The sequence below is a fragment of the Rosa chinensis genome, chromosome 4 (assembly GCF_002994745.2).
Source record: "Rosa chinensis cultivar Old Blush chromosome 4, RchiOBHm-V2, whole genome shotgun sequence".
NCBI lineage: Eukaryota > Viridiplantae > Streptophyta > Magnoliopsida > Rosales > Rosaceae > Rosa > Rosa chinensis.
In genome coordinates, this window is record NC_037091.1 from 1,906,608 (window position 1) to 1,927,934 (window position 21,327).

A 21,327-nucleotide genomic window follows, 5' to 3' on the forward strand; every position below is an offset into this window, starting at 1 on the left:
AATATCCGCATATTCAACCAAATGAATCGTTTAGAGTCGCCTGTGGCTTTGTGGCACCAGAAGCACAAGCAAGCTCCATTAGTCATTGACGACATGCTGCCTCGAGTACAACAACCAGCCACCACGAAACCAAGTGTCATACAACCTCGCCGGAGTATCTTTCAGTTGGCTTCACCGCCGGGGTCACCGGTTCGGGAGAGGCAACGTAAGGAAGGGTCTAAGGATTTTCTCAAAGCCTGTTCCTTGTGCAAGAAGGATCTCCCAGAAAAGGACCTCTACATGTATGGGTATGTAACTCTTGCTAATTAAATTACTTTCTTTCTTTTTCATTAACCCTATTTTTGTCAAGATGATCTTGGAGTTCATTTTAGCAATATTTTCCATAGAATTGGAATTGAAGTTTGTAATACACGTATGATGATTTTTATTTTGAACTAATTACTAGCTCAATGTGGCAAACTAGAGGGAAAAGCTGATCGGTTATTTGCTTTTGAATACTTAATTAGCTATAGCTAGTTAGTTATACATATGTTTTATAAATATGTTTTATGAAGTGATTCACCTAGCATTACTCTTTTCATTGTCAAGAATTGAAAACCATTTAAGTAGGTTTGCACTGATCAGTAAGCAATTAACTCTTTTATCTGAGTTGAAATTCTGATGTGCCTGCAGTGACCTAGCCGCATTCTGCTCCATTGAATGCCGAGATCATCAGATGACTTTGGACGGGTTTCACAAAAAAGCTGTAGTAGATTGTAATAATGGAATGCTTAAGGAAGCTATAGCCCTAGCAAAGGTACATGTACTGTACCTAGCACGGAAGAAGAAGATACGTGATGCCATATTAGCCCAAGAAGAAGCTACGGCAATGCCATAGTAGCATCGAAGAAGAAGCCACGAATGTCCGCAGCTGAAAATTTTGATCAGTCAGCTGCGGCCACCACTGAATTTACAAAGTACAGTAGTGTAGGAAAGTTAGTACTATTCCAACTATCTTCTTCCACCTATTTTTTGGTCTGAAAAACTTCGTTCATACCTAATACTGGCTTTGAGAAAAGTTTGACTAAATTGTGTCTGCAGAAAATGGAATCATTTTTCTGCTTTCTTAATTACAAAGATCTGCTGCTATCTATACGCATTGTTCCATTCTTATTTGACTTTAGGAATCTATCTACAGAAAATGGAATTATGTTTCTTCTCTTCTCTGCTTGTACATTTTTATTGTAAAGTACAATTATAATCTTGTTAATTAGGCTTTCATTTCTCACCACAAGATGGTTTGGTAGGTTATTATATAAGCTTATGTTTGTGTTGTAATAGATAAGAATTATAGATCTCAAAATCAAGCACTCATCAACTCAAGTTTAGCTGTTTTTCTCATCTGTTCTTGTGCTTCAATTGCACTGCAATTTAATCAAAGCATCCAAGTTGTGTTTTTAATTATAGTTTGTTAATCACAAATTAGAAGCTCAAATTCTAACAAAGAGGTCATCCATCTCAATTAAGGAGTCAAATATAACACTTTCAGGTTACTAAAAAGACATCAATGTAAATACTATACGTTGGTCGAACTCCAACACCAGCCGTTGCCTTATTTTGATTCAATTGTGAAGTCATCGTGGGAGGTCTAAACCAACTTGTTTAAGCATATCTAACCACAGAGATCCAAATTTACTGTGGAGACTCTTTTGACATTCCCCGATTTCTTGATACAATTCCCAGGGATTAACCTTCCAGACCTCTAGTAACATAGCACAGCTGTCTATGTTTTTTGTCTTGAGCTTCTCCAGATGATTCCAAATCTGTTTTGGAACTAATTCTAATGGCCTTAAAACAATAGTAAGAGGAGGATCTCTTGACTTGCTAACAGGTTTTAAGCAAGGAAATACTTGGCCATCAAGCAAAGCAAAAGCGAAAGCTTTCACTCGATCTTCAAACTCACTAATTGCCTGAGGATGCGGTGGAAGATCACACAAATGATCACCAAAGGTTGGAACGACATCATGTACTACCTGGTCTGTTATTGGATCATAACTATGTCTGGTAACTTTTTTGGGGTCAGGTAAAGTGCATAAAGACCGAGCATACCCGACAAGCCATTCTTTTTTGATCCCAGGCCTAATAGTAAGGAGCACTAAATTAGGCCTGGGATCAATTTTTTTCTTATGCATGATTTGAATAATAGTAAGGAGCATCCTTGACTGGCGAGGACTTATGGGGTACCAAGCCATGGCTTTCCCTGAAGATGTCACTCTTTTGTTTTCATCAAGTGCTCCAAGGTGATTTAAGCAAAGCTCTACTTCAACCACACCCTCTGGAGGAGTAGGAAATGGAAAATTTGATCCCAGGGATGCAACGTAAAATATGAATTCATATACTATAAAAGCAGTTCATAAGTAAAAGAGAAAGCACAAGCTCCTTACTGTGAATTTCATGGTAAATTGTCTGTACATTTAGACATCTTGAAAATTATACAAAAAATAAGCACCAAAATACTTTTTGGATGCACCTCGTGGATATCCATGGACTTCAGTAGAAGAACAAGACCATCAACAGGGACTTTGGATATTTCAGGTACGGAAAACTCAGGAAAATTATCATATACTGCAGAAGAATACAGGCGGTGACAGTGGCCAGGCCCTGTTCTTCCAGCTCTTCCTTTACGTTGATCAGCCGATGCCTTACTCATCCACTCTACTTCAAATGTCTCCATGCTATTTGAGGGATTGTATTTCTTCACCTTTACTTTTCCAGTATCGACTACATACTTGATCCCACGTATAGTTTTAGAGGTTCCGGCCACATTGGTGGCCACAACAACTAGCCGTTCTCCCTCCTTGACCTTTTCAAATGCATGTAGCTAAGCCGCTGCAGGCAGCATGGCATAAAAGAGGGAGAACACACAGTGCACCTGGCATTCTACCATCTTTAACACTACCCTTTTTCCCTATGAGACAATTGGATTGATTAGAACAAGCATCTAGATCAGTAACTGAATTAGGTTGTTTGCCATCTGACTTATTGCCCAATGATGTTTTTCTGACTAAACCTTCAAAAGCAGCCTTCAGTGATACAATGCTTACTTTCTCTTTTAAAATATCTGCAACATTACCATCAATTTCTGGGGCATCTTGCCACAATGAATCCACATCGTCATCAGTCATCACTAATTTCTAACTCACTCTCTAGTTCTGAATCATATGAAGTACTACACTCATCCTCACCTACCTCATAATGATATTCATCGTCAGAGCAAAATCTGTCGCTGTCAGTTTGATGGTCATTTAAGTTGTCATGCACATCAAATGCTTCACTGATCTCATTCCTAGTTATTTCCTGACCAGAGTTTATTTCAGAAACTTCAGCGCTGTCACTCCCAATTGACATTTTCATAAACATTTTACTCCAAGCTCTAAGTAGCTTTTGACACAACGACTCTATTTCCCTCTTCCCGGTGACAAAAAATAGTATGCTCCCATGCATGTGGCATACTCTTGGGAATTTTCAGGACTTTTTATATGCCGCATTTATATAATTAGCTTCAGTTTTCTTTGAGAACTGAGTGCTTAGTGCTTACTTTAAACTGTCTGCTGGAAACATCTATAACCGGTGGGGGAACAGGAAATAGCTTAACGAAGTCTTCCACTTGCAAGGTGGCACTCATCAGCACAAGCTTTAGTGGAAAAATCCGGTTTTCAGAACTTATAGTTACTCTCTCATGCAATAAATTTTGCTGCTCGTCATATAATTTCTGCCATCAATTGCAAATTAGTATGACATATGAGTTATAAATTTGCTTAGTATGTATAACTTATAGCAGTAAGCACCACTCTTGAGCATCACCTGACAAAAAGGAATTGCACGTGAAAGCATTCCGATAAGTATGTCTGTGCACAAGCTCCACTCATGAACCTCATCAAGAATGATGACAGAGTACTGCTTCAACCAAAAATCACTCTACACAATAACAAGGATTCATTTAACTAGATAGATTAGAGAAAAACACTCCTTTTAAGTAACCATATTGCATAGAAATCTCATTATACAACTGGCAATTACTAGAAGATATATAGAAAGTTAACATACAAAGGAAGTATCAGTTGCTTTAAGAACCTGGATTTCTCGTAGCAATATTCCTTCTGTCATGAATTTGATGGAGCAATTTTCTTCAATCCTTTTTTCATACTTGACTTGAAAGCCAACCTCTTTACCCAAATGCAGACCTCATATGTTACGCGCTTAACAGTCGCACGGACTGCAAGGTCGTGGGCTTGAGTACTTGAGTAACACCTATAATAGCAGTTCTGGCAAAGCAAGCTTCATAAAGAAACTGCAAAATGCCAGCCAAATGACAAATTTAGGAGGTTCAAGGAGAAATAAGATAAAAGAACAAAAATAAAGATAATCACAGTAATAATAACCAACCTACCTGAGGAACTTGGGTTGTTTTACCTCATCTGGTCTCTCCACGTATAATTACAACAGAATTTTCTTTAATAGCCTCCATTATATCCATCTCCATATCTATTATTGGAAGATAACCCCTTGCATTTTCAACTTCATTAGGCCTTGATACATGTACAACATTCTTGCGCTGCTGGAGTTCACTTGGCCTGCTGAAATTTACTTTTGGACTCCCCTTTACTTTATCCTGGCCAGTATTCAACCCCATTCTTCAAATAGTCAGTAAATATAAGTGATAGTCATCAAAACTGGTAATATGACAGTTCTCACTACTCTCTGTGTGTATTATATATATACTATATACATATATATATAATCACTTGAGAAACAATGTCATGATCGAAGTTTAACTTATAGGCATTGAGCTCATTGTTCCCCTATATACCAAATCCATATTCCACATGTGATCTCAGAATGTTCATCTTCATGTATCACCTAGCCTAGATATATTAGTTCACCAGTCATATTCTTATATTTCACTAAGGGAAATCCCTACCGAGATAATCTTTTATTCAAATTACAGATCTAAGTATGAACTTACCATTGACTCTGTGCTTTCACTGTCATCATTCATGCTTGAAGTTGGCGAAACATTTACATCTTCGTGTAAAGACAAGTCACATTCGTCACCAATATTAGCATTTCCAGATGGTGAGGCAGCTGTGAACTCACCATTCATGCCAACTCTTTTGCCACAGTCTAGCCCCTGAGAGGACTCCAAAGTAATTGATGTGTTTTTTTCAACTTCCTTTTGTACCATCACTGGTTGGCCCTGCTCATTTTTGTCAAGACTCTGCATCTCTTCCAACTCAGGTTCACTTCCACTACACATTTCGTCACAATCTATCTTCTTAATGGTTGGTCAGCATGGGAAACTTCAATTCCAGCTTTGGAGAATGCTAGGGCTCTGCTTCGTTTTCTCTTTCTTGATTCAACCTACATGAAGAATTATAAAAATGCCTGGAATAGAGATATGTAACAAAAATTCATTATATGAATAAACAACAACTACAAAGATACAAACCTGGCCAATATTTTGTGATGACTGCAGAATAGCATATGCACCTTCTGGAATCGTATATTTCCTGATAATGCAAATCTAAGATTTCATCAAATGTCACTAGGATAGGCAACAGATCAAACTAGTAATCAACTACCAAGGAAAAAGTAGTTGGGGGAGATGATAAATGGACGTACACTAAAGCCACGGTGCTTTTTGATAGCAGAAGTGTGTTTTCCTTCTCCTCCTAGAGAAATTCAAAGCAAAAATTCCAAGTCAAGTAAGATGTGATCATCTTTGGTGTGTTTCTTGTCTTGATTTTTTCAAAAACCTAGATAATAACAGAAATTCCTCATTACAAATACAAAGAAGAATGAAATCAAAAATTTAAGTTCTGCACGCACCTCATTGGCACCCTTCTTTTTATTCCTTCTCTTATCTGGCAAGATGGTTGTGTTGCTATCAGCTGATTCAGCTCCTCCAGAGCTCCAAGGTGATGAAGGTTTAATTATTAGACAAGATTAAAAAGAAGAGTTCGTGGCCAGTAAAAGTACAGTACGTAAATTATCCCACTCTGATGTGCATTTTTCACTACAAGTTACTTTTATAGGAACTTGTTTAACAAGCAACTTGTAGTACTTTAAATTAGAATCACTAATTCAATATAACTATATATAAATGAGAAAAACTTAGAGGGAAATCCGAAAAAATATTTAGGTCCACACCTCAAGTCCAAATTAAGGCTGTGCAAAATTTTCTATACACAACTCCATTTTTCTCCTCTTTAATTTACTTCAATAAACCTGCAGAGCCAGCCCTGAGGTTGGGATTGGAATCAATCAAAATAATCGGGAAAAAAAATATAAGTTGCAAAAGAACCTCAGCAAACAGACTAAATAGAAACATATATATAGTTTCAACAGTGTATAGATGTATAATATGAGGTGGAATACGGTATTATCTTGAACATATACCTGCTTGAAAGACAATTGCTAGTCATTTCTGATATACATGCTTCTTTCCAATTGCTTTTCATTAGTAAATGATCGTCAACTCTCTGCATCTTTCATTCTATAAGAATACGTATGTCCAATTTCCCAAAAGCTAAAGCCAAACAAAAGTTTTACAAACTTAACTCTAATGAGCAGAGTTTAAAACATGAAGCCGAGCATAATTGACCTAAAAATAACACTTCAGTGAAATTGAAACAATCGAATAAGTACTTGGCCCGAGCATGGCGATCAACGGTAAATGGAAATAGGGTTCTTGTTGTTAGCTAGGTTTAGGGTTGAGGTGTACACGGTTTGGCTCTGCTTAGTTCAATTGGTATTGTGTTTAATTGTTTATCTTCTCTTCTCTTCTTTTTTTTTTTGCTTTTTTTTTTTTGAGTTAAAAAAACACTTAACAATGAATTAAAACATATTGACGGTTTGTTTCAAAAAAACAAAAACGTATTGACGGTTTCATTTTGTTGTTGTTCACTAGTTCTTATTTTCGCTTACAGAAGGGTCAAAACAGTTGAGATGATTGGCTTGCAAGGTGTTCGGATTCTCGATAAGTTTCAAGTTCACACAATTTAGTTCCTCACATAGATTGGGATAAATACTCTGCTACTCTACTGGTTTTGATTTTTTTTATTTATCCAATCTTGTTATAAGAGGGTACGTAATTGATTGTAGGAAGATATATATTAGGCTTGTGAAGTGTGACAAATAAAGTTCTGCTATGTCTACTTCCGTCATAGTTTGTTTTTGTTACTGATAGATCGATCAGTCATTCAGTCTGCATATAGTAACATTCCTCTGGATCTCGTGCATTTAATTTTATGGTGAATATGGCTTTTCTTTCCATATGGTTGATTGTTTGGCCATCTTTCATGGTGGCTGCTTGGTTTTCTGAAGTAGACATAGTCCAAATCAAGAAATCTTTGTGGAATATATTGCCGAGAAGGAAACAAGGGCACCTCAAAATTTCATTTTCTTTCGGCATTATGACTTTGCCTCCTTGAAAACTGAAAAAGGAGTTTATGATCATATATTAATGTAGTTGTGTTGCTGGGTGGGTTGGTTTTGGGATCTTTGTTGTTTCGGACTGAGTTTGTGTATCTGTAATTAGCAACATAAAGAAGTGATAATAGCTTAGGCTGATAGCAATCTGTCCATTAAGAAAAGAATCTCTAAATCATGACTTCCCGACATAAAACTGTCGAACCTGTAAATTTTGGTTGTGCTTGTCAAGTTCATTGAATATGAAGTATATTGCCTTTTTCAGTAAAATAGTTACCAACACCCCATGTATACAACTGTACACCTATCAGCAACTTTCTTTATTCTGCGTTTCCTCTCTTGCTTTAATAATGACTATTGATCAATTCTTTCTCCTTAAATTTCTAGAACAAAGCTAGAAAATGTCTTTTTGTTTTCACATTTTATTTTTTATGCCGGTCCATGATTGTAACAGAGAGCTTGAAATGAGTGGTAAACTCTAATGTTCTTAGTTTGAACGCTAACAATAGAAAACACTTGAAACTATCTAAGAACGTGTGATTTCTTTGTAATTTCATATATTAAGTGTTTACCCAAAGATCTTATACAGTTAAATAGTCTTAGCCTTTTTTTTTCTTCCTTAAATAGTCTTAACCTACATCTGTTGAGAAGTGTACAGTTAAGTTTTCTTCGATGTTCGTTCCATGTGATCTTTGAATTGTCTCACATATCTAGAGTTTACTTCGAGCATCTTTAACAATTTCCTAACAAAAATATACTACATGTGATCTTTTTTTTTTAGAAGCACTACATGTGATTTGAGTGGTCTTATATACCATTTTTCTCTCATAAACATCTCATGCTTGATTGAGCTTTTACTTTGGTTTATTTACTATTTAAAGAGTTGAAATAACTTAGAAACAAGGAATCTCAACGATAATAATGCTTTGAAGACAAATTGATGGCATTTAAAACCAAAAGACTCTAACATTTTTAGTAATTTTTTGTATCTTGGGTATGGTTTCAAACACATGCGAGCAAGATTAAACGCATGCAAATGACCTCAGTGTTCCAAGACTTTATGGAAAGAGTTGAGGATAAAGATAAGACCAGCCATGAATACTTGTGTTTGTATTGTCGTACATTGATGAAGGATGAGGTTGGTTGAATCGACTATCTTGCATTCTCTTCTGATTGGATGAAGGAACTGAAGCAGTTTAAAGACTGGGAAGATAAATACAGCAAACTCATTATAGAGTTTAGTCATTTTTTCTCCTAATTAAGTGTGTTTGGATGAGGGAAAAAATGATGGAATTTAATTAAAAGTGAGGATTTCATAATTCCTAAAAGCCAATTCTCTCGTTTGGCATTATCAGATTGAAAATTTTAAATTTCTCTGTAGAAAAAAAAAATGAAGGAATTCATTATTTAGATTTCTTACTTCAATTTCCACCAAAATATGTGTCATTTACGAATTCATTTGCAGTATTCAATTTTCATTTCCAAAACAAGGCTTTTTCTATTTTTTTTTTAACTTTCTTAATTTATTACATATTTCAAATCCTAAATAGATACAACCAAACAATAGAAATTGTAATTAATGGAATTTTAGATTGATGGAGTTAAAATTCCATCATTTATAAATTCCTACAGATTTCATAATTTTTTCATCCAAACGCATACTAAATTTCTAGTACAAAACTAGAAAATTGTTGAAGGAAAACCTAATTTGTGTTTAGCCCAAACTCTAGGTTACTTGACCTAGTGGTAATAGGATTTAATTAGAAGGATCTAGAATCCTAATCAATGTAGAATTACTTTCCTTGTATGATTGAGATTCTATGCATTGTAATCATCTATATAAAGAGGCCCCTATTATCAATGAGAATACACAGCAAATTCCTCTCAAATTCAGTTTCTCTACAACAAAAATGTCTTTTTGTTTTTACACGTTATGTTTTATCTTGGCTACACGATCGTAACACAACATGAAATGAGTGGTAAACTCGAATTTTCTGAGTCCAAATGCTGACAATAGAAAACACCTGAAATATATTAGAACGTGTGATTTTCTTTTTCAACAAATGTAAAAGTGCACATGTTAAGTGAAGACTCTAAATATAACTCAAACAACAAATCAGAGCTACAAAGACTTAAGTTTAGGTTCAACCAAAGCTAACTGCAGAGAAAGATTGGAGTCCAATATATCTGAACTTTAAATTTGAGCAAAGCTAATTGCAGAATGTGATTTTGCTTGCTGGTTTACAAGAGAGCAACACGATGGCAAGTGTTATCCTCCCTGAATATTCCCTTGAGAATTTGCCTCATCATCATTTATTTTTTGATTTTTGGAGGAGTCATATACACAAAACCAAGAATCATACTCGCATTAGGACTTTGTTAATCCTCTTGAGACGAGCAAGAAGAGTCATGGATCTTTTTGCATTTAAAGGAGTCACTCGCAACAAGCTCTCTTGAGATTGCTGAGAACTATGAGGAGTCATAAATGTGTTTGGGCTTAGAGTTATACTCGCAGCACGACTCTTTTGAGACTACCAAGATTCGTAGAACTAAGAGAAATCATGGATGTTTTTGGCTTGTATATTTGTTTAGTCAGCTGACTACGACTTTGTTGAGCTTTCTGGGAACTTAATTAGAGGAGTGATGGATGTATTTGCCTTGTTAATTTGGTTTTTTTTATTCTTTTCTCGTTTTTTAAATACCACCTCATTCAAATTGCTAACATCTGTTTCCATTCTAATCTTCATGGACGCAAGCACAAGTACTCACCATTCATTTCACAAGCCGCATATTTTGTTAACCGTTCCTTAGCAAATTCTATCATGACACAGCCAAGAAATTTCATTTTGGCATTCCTCAAGAAATGTATGCACACAATCTCGTTACAGCCCAATGCAAATTCAATAGCATTTGATTCTACGATGCGTAACATATCATCGATCACAATAGTATTGATAAGATTCATCTCATTAGTCCCCTAATGGTTGCGGGACCGACCGATCTAGGTTTCTGGATTATCGCATGGTCATGTGCCAATACAGAGGGACCGGGTTGCGCGCACCTTTTCACGCTTGAGATTAGCTCACCAGTTATACTCGCAGCACGACTCTTTTGAGACTACCAAGATTCTGAGAACTAAGAGAAATCATGGATGTTTTTGGCTTGTATATTTGTTTAGTCATCTGACTACGACTTTGTTGAGCTTTCTGGGAACTTAATTAGAGGAGTGATGAATGTATTTGCCTTGTTAATTTGGTTTTTTTTATTCTTTTCTCGTTTTTTAAATACCACCTCATTCAAATTGCTAACATTTGTTTCCATTCTAATCTTCATCGGATGCAAGCACAAGTACTCACCATTCATTTCACAAGCCGCATATTTTGTTAACCGTTCCTTAGCAAATTCTACCATGACACAGCCAAGAAATTTCATTTTGGCATTCCTCAAGAAATGTATGCACACAATCTCGCTACAGCCCAATGCAAATTCAATAGCATTTGATTCTCTACGATGCGTAACATATCATCGATCACAATATAGTATTGATAAGATTCATCTCATTAGTCCCCTAATGGTTGCGGGACTGACCGATCTAGGTTTCTGGATTATCGCATGGTCATGTGACAATACAGAGGGACCGGGTATGGGTTGCGCGCACCTTTTCACGCTTGAGATTAGCTCACCAGTTGCCTTGGGGAGGAATGAGGAAGAACAGAGAGGAAAACTGTCTAACATCGCAAATGCAAAGCTCTACCAATATGAACTTCAACTGCTCAGAACGTGTGATTTCTTTGTAATTTCATATATCAAGTGTTTACCTTAATATCTTATATGGTTAAATGGTCTTAATACAACATACGGCTAGAATGTACGGTTAGATTTTCTTAGATGTTTATTCTTCCACAATTTGTATCTAGTTTGTTAGGATTATCATCAAGAAGAGAGCATGAAATAAGTTGTAAACTCAAATATACTACATGTGATCTTTGAGTGGTCTTACACTTTCACGTACCATTTTTCTCTCATAAACATCTTATGATTGATTGAGTTTTTATTTTTGTCTATTTATCATTTAAAGAGTTAAAATAACTTACAAATAGGGAATCCCAACAATAATAATGCTTTAATTTGAAGACAGATTGATGGCATTTAAAACCAAAAGGCTTTAGCATTTTTAGTATTTTTTTTTTTTGTATCTGGAGCAAGATTAAACACATGCTAATGACCCCAGAGTTCCAAGACTTTATGAAAAGAGTTGAGAAGAAATATAAGACCAACCAGGATTACTTGTGTTTATATTGTCATCCATTGTTACAGGATGAGGGTAGTCGAATAAACTATGTTGCATCCTCTTGTGACAGGTTGAAGGAACTGAAGCAGTTTAAAGACTGAGAAGATGAATACAACAAACTCAGAATAAAGTTTAGTTATTTTTCTCCTTAAATTTCTAGTACAAAACTAGAAAATGTCTTTTTGTTTTTTACATTTTAATTTCTATCTCGGCCACACGATTTTAATACAAAGCATGAAATGAGTGGTAAACTCAAACATCTAATACGGTTGAATAGTCTTAATACAACAAACAGCCGGAGTGTACGTTTAGGTTTTCTTAGATGCTCGTTCTTCCACACTTTGTATCTAGTTTGTTAGGATTATCATCAAGCAGAGAGCATGAAATAAGTTGTAAACTCAAAAATGCTACATGTGATCTTTGAGTGGTCTCACATACCATTTCTCTCCCATCAACATCTCATGCTTGATTGAGATTTTACTTTTTTTATTTACCATTTAAAGAGTTTTTTTTTTTTTTTTTTTTAATTTAAGGAGGTCAGCCATTTATTGATGAAAATAAAACTTACACATTACAAATGTCAGCTGCAATGTGCCTAAGGGAGCAAGCATGGTTAGCCAACAGATGGGCCACCATATTTCCTTGCCTACCAACATGACAAACATGAACAACCCCTTGAGCTTCTCCCAGAGCCATTACATCATCATAAAACCTGCCAAGCAAGGATGTATTGGCAGATTCCTTTGTTGAGAGTTGTCGTTGGACTTCCCTGGCATTAGTCTCCAAAATTGCAAGACCAAAACCATGTGCCAACGCAAACTCTATTGCAGCTTTGCACGCCAAAATCTCTGCATGTTACGGCGATAACAGACCATTCAACTGACTAGCGCCACCTCCCAACATGATCCCATGCTCATCCCTAAACACAAAACCCAGTCCACCTTTCCGAGTAGCATGATGAAATGCACCATCCACGTTGATCTTCACCAGACCTACCGGAGGAGCTCTCCACACTGCCCTTAGCTTTCTTCTAAAACTGGATGGCTGCAGATTATGGAACCTAAATTCCTGCAATCTCGACACCAGACCCACACTAACATCCCCAGCTGCACTCTTCTTTTGATTCCATATCCTGTCGTTTCGCTCTTTCCAGATTCCCCATAATGAGAATAGGAATTTTCCCAACTGGGATATAGACAACTGCTGTACACATTGATTTAGCCAAGTAATAACGTCATCAGCCATATTACTAGGATGATAACAAACCTGTTGAAGCATAGCATTTTTGTGGAGTACCGCTTGAGTGAAAACACAGTCCCGACAAAGATGAAGAGTTGTTTCTTCGTGAGTCTTACACAAAACACACATATGCGAGGCCAACACCACTCTCTTTGAAACCAAACTACCCAAAGAAGGAAGAATATCCAAACACACTATCCAGATATGTATTTTAGCTTTGTTTGGGATAATCACTTTCCAAAGTTTCTTCCAAAACCTTGCCCCAACTGGAAGCTGCAATGGATTATAACTAGAAGAGTGCAAAAAAACAGACCGATAAGCCGTCTTGACTGAGAACCTGCCATCTTTCGACAGCTTCCAACATAACCGATCCTGTACATCCCTCCAACTCAATGGAATTGTAGCAATCACCTATGCTTCCTCCGTCGAAAAAATCTCTTTAACAACGGAACATTCCACCTCCCAGCTTCAAGTATGAGCTCGGTCACCTTACTAACTTCCACTGGCGCACCCAAATTCCCGTCCTCTTCTTTCAACCATGTGATTTTAGCTCGTTGCTTCCAAAACAACTCCTCTTGGAATAGTAAATTCTGAAGTTTGTCCATCAACTCCCTCTTTTCAGTTTGCACACTCTCTGATGGAAACACACTCAACAACTCCTCCAATCTAGAGCGAATGCCAACCATTTGTAATTGCCGGCCCCAGAACGCCTCTTTCTTTCATTTATTCAATTGAATTCTAGTATGCATGATCTTCTTGGTAACACAAAACATAGGTGTATCCGACACATCAGTTCCCCAAGCCTCCTTCACCACTCTATCACAATCCTCATGCTGTAGCCAAAACTCTTCGAATTTGAAACAGGGACATTTAGGCCTAGCTAGCAAAGGAACCGAACTAGCTCGTAGCAAGAGAGGAACATGATCAGAATTCGATGGTGATAAATGAAAAACTGTAGCATGGTTAAAGATGTCAATCCAAGAGGGAGTGCAAACAGCCCTATCAAGGCACAACAAGGTATCAGAATTCCACCAAGTAGCCATTGCTCCCTGAAAACCTACGTCTAGAAGATCACAGTAACCTAACGCCTCCCGGAAGCCTCTCATCTGTCTCTCCGGCCGGATCGGACCTGCAATCTTCTCCCCGCTATTCAAAATCTCGTTGAAGTCCCCAATTACCATCTAGGGAAGGGAATCCATATCAGCTAGATCATGTAGAAGTTGCCAAGAGCGATCCTGGTCTCCGGTTCTTGCATGTCCATAAAACCCCGTCAATCTCCAAGACGGGAGTCCAGATTCACCCACCACCACCGCGTCAATATGATGCGCTGATTTGGTTCCAATATGAATTGTCAAGTCCTCATTCCAAAAAAGCCCCAGGCCCCCCGCTTGTCCTGAACTCAAAACTTCCTCTGCATGCGTAAACCTTAACGCCAGACGAAGCTTTTCGAAATCCTCTAATCTGCTAATCTTTGTCTCACATAAAAAGACCAATTGTGGGCGATTCTGAGAGCATAAATCCTTCAGAGCCCGAGTTGTTGCATCGTTGCAGATACCTTTGCAATTCCAGCTTAGAACATCCAGATCCATAGATGTCAAAATTTGCTTCCTTTGCCAAGAAAGTAAACCTAGTCGAGAGCGGCTAGGTCTGATACCATTTAAAGAGTTAAAATAACTTACAAACAGGGAATCCTAACAATAATAATGCTTTGAAGACAAATTGATGTCATTTCAAACCAAAAGGCTATGGCATTTTTAGTAATTTTTTTTTGTTTATGGGGTTTCAAATACGTGCAAGGAAGATTAAACGCATGCTCATTATAGAGTTTAGTCATTTTCCCACTTGGTTGTGCTGCCATTAAAAATTATCGCACTTCTGTTTTAATTATGTTTGCATCTGTTCTCAATGGTCCTTAATGGAAAGTAAATCAGGGGAATTTGGTGCAAACTGCTAAAGACAAATGTGGATGTGCAACCCCCATTACAAAAGAAAGCAGAGCCTGTAAATCATGGCTGCAGTGTATACCTGCCAAACCTGTAAAAACTGACTCATGCTTTCCTAGATTGTTATTCACCACACAGTTAAAAAGCAAAAGCTCATAGCACAGAGCACCAACTTTTCAGAAAAATCAGTAGCAATGAGACCAGAGGCTTCAGATTTCAATTATAAACACCATTGTTTGTTTCATTATCCTTTTTTTTCTCTTCCACATTGGCAACAGCCTCTACAGAGCATCCATCAATTCTCTACTTCTTTTGCATTTAAAACAAAAAGGTTGTAAGGAATGATTATTTTGACCTTTTCACTTTCATTCAGTCATCATATATATTCCTAATTCCTAAACAAATAAAGAATCTTGAATAAAAAAAAAATCCTCATCTTCTCACTTGGCAACTTCTGGTTGGACAGTTTATCCTGCAATAGAAAAGTCTGTAATGGTAAGCTCATGAACAAGTAATTATTACTATAAGTTTACAAGTAATCACTTTTCAAAACAAAGAGTTAGTACCTAATAATTGTGCTGAACAGAAAATAGGAACACTTTGAGATGCCAAAAAGGTAAGTGTCTGTTAATTGGGTGACCAAATAATGCACTGTGCTGACCACTGAAACTGATTTTAACAGCTACCATGCTTTGATAATCAACTGTAGTTACTGTACAATTTGCTGTTGATGTATGTAGTTACTGACCAAAAATTTCAATATTAAAACCTGATGAGAGAGAAAAGGTAACAATTAGACAAAGAAACAAATGCATACAACAAAACCAAGAAAAGTGAAAAGGAAAAGAAAGACCAACCTTTTTCGATTTGTGGGATAAGGAATGTCTCCATCAGCCTTCATGAGTCCTTCAAAGTGATTCCCGCCTGCAAACGAGGACCAAATTCTTAACAACAACAAAACCAAGCAAGTATATACAGCCCAAGAAAAAAGACATGAAATTTTAAGGCACTTTCAAGTTTACTAAAAGAGACATCATTTCTCTCAAGTCTCAATTCATTAGCATTTTAGGTATAGTTCTTCAGGATCGGTCTATGGTTTGAAGGATTTGATTGAGCCTGACAACTGCTGAGGTAAACAACACTGGTTTACTGAGCCATCCATACACCTCAAGACAACCAGAATGGTCAAGATTGTGACAAATGAAAGAAAAGTCCATTTCGAGAAAAAGAACAATACTTGGTTTGCAGGAAGATAAATAAACTTAATAAACAGGATTTTAATCCTCACAAAAATGATCAAGTAACACACACTAAGATAACCATATCATTTTTTATTTTTTGTCAAACAAATCATTTACTTTTGGGTATTAGCTTTCATAATGACCATGCCTATCATCAAAGATGTAAACTTTAGTGTGCAGATATGAGAGAGGAAGCATACTTGAATATAGGACCATTGTGGGTCATCATTGTTCCCTCATCCTTCAGAAAAAGTTTAGCTCAGTATATCCATGTGAATATGGCAGAAGCTCCTCTACTTCAATCCTAGAACTAGAATAACTAGTGCTTTTCTTCAGTTTGTTGTGACTTGACTCGACCTCCGCCCAAAATATGCCATAAACTGGTCTATGATCTGAGAACCTAGATTCCCCACGGACATAAGATAACTGTTGGAGACCTTCACCATACCACAATATTCGATCACACCTTCATAAAGAAAAGTAAATAAATTAGAATTGCAAGTCTTCGGAAATTAACAGCATCGCTTCTCTCTATAATCAAATCATTTTTCTCCTCATTAGATTCTTTCTTCCATTTCAGATTAGTATACATAATTCTACATAAATTAGGAAAAATAGTCTTACCAAGCAGGTGTCCGACGTTTCTCCTTTGGGTGCATATCATCCCCTGCATATCTGTCTGAATTAGTAGAATACTTGTAAGTTGGTGGGAAGTAAATCTTCCCCTCATTCCAGCCCACAAATACACGACCACGTTTTTGCTCTATCCTTAACTGCAAAACAACCAACTTCAGTTTAGGATGTAACATGCCTTATGTAACTGGTAAGAACAAGGCCAAGGATTTAAAACAGGGTATAGAAACAGAACAGAAAGAAGTATGGAGGACTTGCAATCATACCTGGTCGTTCTCTAACAAGGCCCTCCAGTTTTGCATCTCAACTAATGCCTTAGCAGAGCGGTAAGAGAGGGAAATCCGATAATTTAAATCCCCAAGCCAAATAACTCGACTAGATAAGAAATCAGGAAAGCACATTATTAGCTAATTGAAAAGAATGCTATTTGGACAATGGTCGCAATAAAGAGACATATACCAGCAGCTGCTGCATAATTTGTTTGCATTACACACAAGTATATGATGATGTAATCAGTTGAATTATGTCTCAAGTCAGGAATCGAAATGACATTTACAGATGCTTAAACACTTTGAGTCATTGTCCAATCCCAGGTAAATTTTAAACCATTTAAATCACTTTCTTTAGAAAGAGGATAACATTTCCATGCAGTTTTTTAACATATGCTCAAGCTGTGACCATAGTTTTTAATCAATAGTTGATAAGCAAGACTCTTACTCATGCTCCAGGATTGTTTCTGGGTTTTTCAACGCGCTAGAGCCATTAACCTTTGGAAACCTTGTCTTCCTAAGGATCTCCATGACATCAGAATTCCTTCTTAGCTCATCACCCTCCTTCTGTCCTGAGGTTAAATGAGTACAAATAAAGCAAAAGGTTGTATCGTGCAAAGACATGCTGACTGAAATGGATCCCTGTAAATCCAAGCAGAATATTGTCATTTCCTCATTTAATGAAATTGAAAAGAATCAAAACAATTACAATAGACATGATTAATACCTTATTTCCAAGGTACCCCATTAGTCCTCTTCCAACACATGATACTTTCATGTTTTTAACATGATCCCTCAGTTCACTTCTGACCCATACTGTAAGAAATATGCCCACCATTTGCTTGCTTGCAACTAAGTTGTACCTTGAATGCCCTGGCATTCTATATCCATTTTCATTGGATGCAGATCCAGCATAGGACATTGGTGAGAATAAAACAGTACTTGGTGAATCGCCTGGTCCATTATCATCATCAGACGAACCCCACCTGGAAAAGTCACTCGGCCTTGAGTAGTCACTCGGCCTAGAATAATAGTCACTCGGTCCTGAGTAGTCACTAGGCCTTGAATAGTCACTTGGCCTGTGACCCCATCTGAAGTTGGGATCATAGTCACTTGGCCTGTGACCAAAGATCACCCGATCACAAACACTGAATCTTCGATCAAGTCGGGGTTGTGAAGCTGAAGGGTCATTCTCCGTTCTCCAGCTGGGTGTTGCCTGGAATGATCTCCTTTGAAAAAAAGATGAGCTCTTCTGCCTAGCAGATCCCTCAAAATCTGCATGTAACTCGACAATTGGCTGTGGGATGGGAGATGGTGTATAGCAGCCACCGCCACCACTAGTACCAGGAAGATTGTTTAAAGTCTTCCGAATGAGAGCCAACCATTTCTTGGCAGGTCCATTGTCTTCTGCCCCCAGAACATTACCAGCATTTAGTGGAACTATCTCTTGAAACCTGAAAGAGAGAAATAGACTACATTCATTAGTAAATCAAACAGTAGTTTGTTCAGAAGACGATTAGATATAAACAATCAAAACATACCCGAGAACATAAATGTCTGCAGGAGGTGAGGCATGAAGCCACTCATCCATATTTAAATTGCTTGGTGGAGATCTTCCGGCCACATTCCATGTAGCAACAAAAATGCTGGACCAAAATAAAAACAAACACAAATTGTAAATAATACATTCGAGAGAAAACACTTCTTAAGAGAACTTGGGTAAAAGGAAGATGTAGACAATTTACCTATGGTTCTGCACATCTATGATTCGAGGATGGTCAAGATTCATCTTCCGCCGACGGACCTGCTCTGTGTTCTTGCTGAATTTCTCTGTGCATTAAAGTGAGAAGAAAATGACGAAAAGAAACCAAATACAAGTCCTTGAAACACGCTGAATATGTGAATTGTCAAATTCTGGTCGGTCATAGAAGAGAATAGTCAAGAAACCTGTTTTGCTTTTCTTAATCGTGCACGGTTCCCTCTCTGAGAAGCTAGTCCTGTATTCAACCTCAGCTCCTGAAGAAGACAATTATTGGCAATGCATCAGTTTTCAGCTCGAAAACCGAAACAGAAATATACTTAGTGACCTTCTAAATTGTTTTGAATACTGAATAGTTTCATATTAGCGAACACTAATTTGGGAATTATGCAGTAACAGATAGCTACAATTCAGAACAGGGGCATTGCTGAGAGCCTGAGACATTTGAACCAAATTTTGCCAGAATTTTAATTTCTCAGGCTTCTCAGCAACAACCAGTTGAAGAAGAATTACAAGAGAGGGATCATCTTTGAGGGAGAAAAGTGAGCATTTCAGTATTGAAGTTAAGAATCTTAAGATTATGTCAACCAAAACCCCAATAATGATTAAATAATAATATAACCAACCATACAAGAAACCATTGGGAAAGAAAACAAAAACAAAGATTCTCTCACCCCCATAAACAACATCATCTGCCTGAAAGTCCTCAGTTTTGCTCTTGATATTGAACCACTTCCTGACCATTTTCTTTGACCATGAGAGCTTCACCAAACAACAAAACACACAATCAGCTAATCATTTCCAGAAACCAAAACAAACAAAAACAAATCATCAACAAATCCCATTACTATTTCCAGGAGAGTGAAAATTAAAGAACCTTGCTTTTCTTGGTATTCCCATCTCCCATTGTTTCTCTATCACTTCATACAGCTATTTTGGCCTTCTGGGTTCTTCCCCTCCTTCCCCAGTATCTGGGTTCTCACTTTGATAACCCAAAAAGTTGAGTTCTTTGTGTTTTCCCACTAATCCCAAAACCCATGAAATAAGCTTCAAATGTGGAAGGAATGAAAGCAAACACCAAATGGGTTCTCTTGTTTTGCTCTTATTATGAGCTCTGTATACACTCTTTATGGAAGTTTCAAGCTGAAAGATACAAAAGCCCAGAAGACCATGAAAGACTCGAAAGAGAGAGAAATAGAGACAAGCCCTTTAATGCGTGGAAGTGAGATGAGAGATTCTGAAGTAGAACGAGACAATGCGGCAGACATAGAGAGAGAAGAAAGCAAAGTTTCTCGTTCTTAGTAACAACAGCAAAGTATCGAATTTGAACAGTATAAAGTGGTAGCGAGAGGGGGGGTCTAGTCTTTGGGGGCTTTTCTTTATTTTTTTTTTAAGTTTTAAATTTTTTTTTTTTAAATTAACCCCAAAGCTCTAAGGCAGGGCCAACATGAAGGGGCAACGGGCATGTCGTTTAGCTTTAAGCTGTTAGCAGAACGACTCGGTCAGCAGAGCAAAGGCTGCCCACGGTCAGCAAAGTGAAGGAAGAAGAAGAAGGGTAGGAGATCTAGTGTGCCTCTACAGATAGCTGTATTCTTGTACCCATTTTGGTCTACCCAGCAAAGTTAAAGCAAAGCAGGGAAAGATGGAAAAAGATAAAGGGAATGTGTATCTGCTCTCTGCTCTCTGCTCTGCCTCTCTGGTGGTGGTGGTAGAGACCGGTGCTACCGTGCTAGTACTATATTTGTTTTTCTGCTGCTCTTTCTGTTTTTATATTTTTATTTCTTTCTTTTGCTGGCAAAGAATGTTTGGGGTTGAAGATATTAGTGTGTATTGACAAAATGATGATGTGCCTATCTGGGTTTTTTTGGTTCTTGTGAAATTGTTGGGTTTTGGGGGGTTCTGGAGGTATTCAACGAACATCTTTCGTTTTTCTGTTTACATGGGGGGCCATAGGGCTCTGTAAACTAATGCAACAACAGCTTTAGCAAGTATAAATCTTCTCAACAACTTCATATTTTGTCTTTTCAGGTTTTCTCCGGTCTATAATTTTTCGCTTTGAGCAAGGTAGGTAATTATTTTGGATAGAGATTAGCGAAGCCAATCAGAACCGACCAACTTCTTCAATCACACATCAACACACTATTTACTTATCTGTGTTCATAACACAAGTCTTTACTATTTAAACTGCGTTAAATACTTAACGTCAATATATATCGTAAGTGTATAAAACGATAAAGATGATGTTTAATAAAATATATAAGATAAACAACTACACGATTGAACATATAAAATAAGTTATTAAATAAGGCTCAGTAATTTACTTACATTATCTAGAGTTTCACTATAGAAGATTGCAACATCATTTTCAATAAACTTTCCTACCCAACAGCAATATTGGTTAGATTATTATAGGTGAAATTACATGGATGTTGAGGGAATGTTTTGTTAACAAATTTTGAGGTCTTCTTAGCTCAATTTAGGG

The 21,327-nt window shown here is 37.2% G+C and overlaps 1 protein-coding gene and 1 pseudogene across 1 annotated transcript; both read right to left on the minus strand.

The window, feature by feature from the left end:
- Positions 1-1,613: 1,613 nt before the first annotated feature.
- On the minus strand, positions 1,614-13,006 carry LOC112197235 (annotated as a pseudogene).
- Positions 13,007-15,132: 2,126 nt separating this feature from the next.
- LOC112196225 (type IV inositol polyphosphate 5-phosphatase 7) lies at positions 15,133-20,208 on the minus strand. Its single transcript, XM_024336536.2, has 13 exons — positions 19,723-20,208; positions 19,520-19,607; positions 19,034-19,102; positions 18,832-18,916; positions 18,628-18,732; positions 17,814-18,540; positions 17,535-17,728; positions 17,084-17,192; positions 16,809-16,957; positions 16,385-16,650; positions 15,801-15,867; positions 15,510-15,712; positions 15,133-15,415 (listed from the first exon to the last, which is right to left on the minus strand). The coding sequence occupies exons 1-10, from the start codon at positions 19,750-19,752 to the stop codon at positions 16,428-16,430; spliced, it is 1,779 nt and encodes a 592-aa protein (XP_024192304.1). The 5' UTR covers positions 19,753-20,208; the 3' UTR covers positions 15,133-15,415; positions 15,510-15,712; positions 15,801-15,867; positions 16,385-16,427.
- Positions 20,209-21,327: the final 1,119 nt, after the last annotated feature.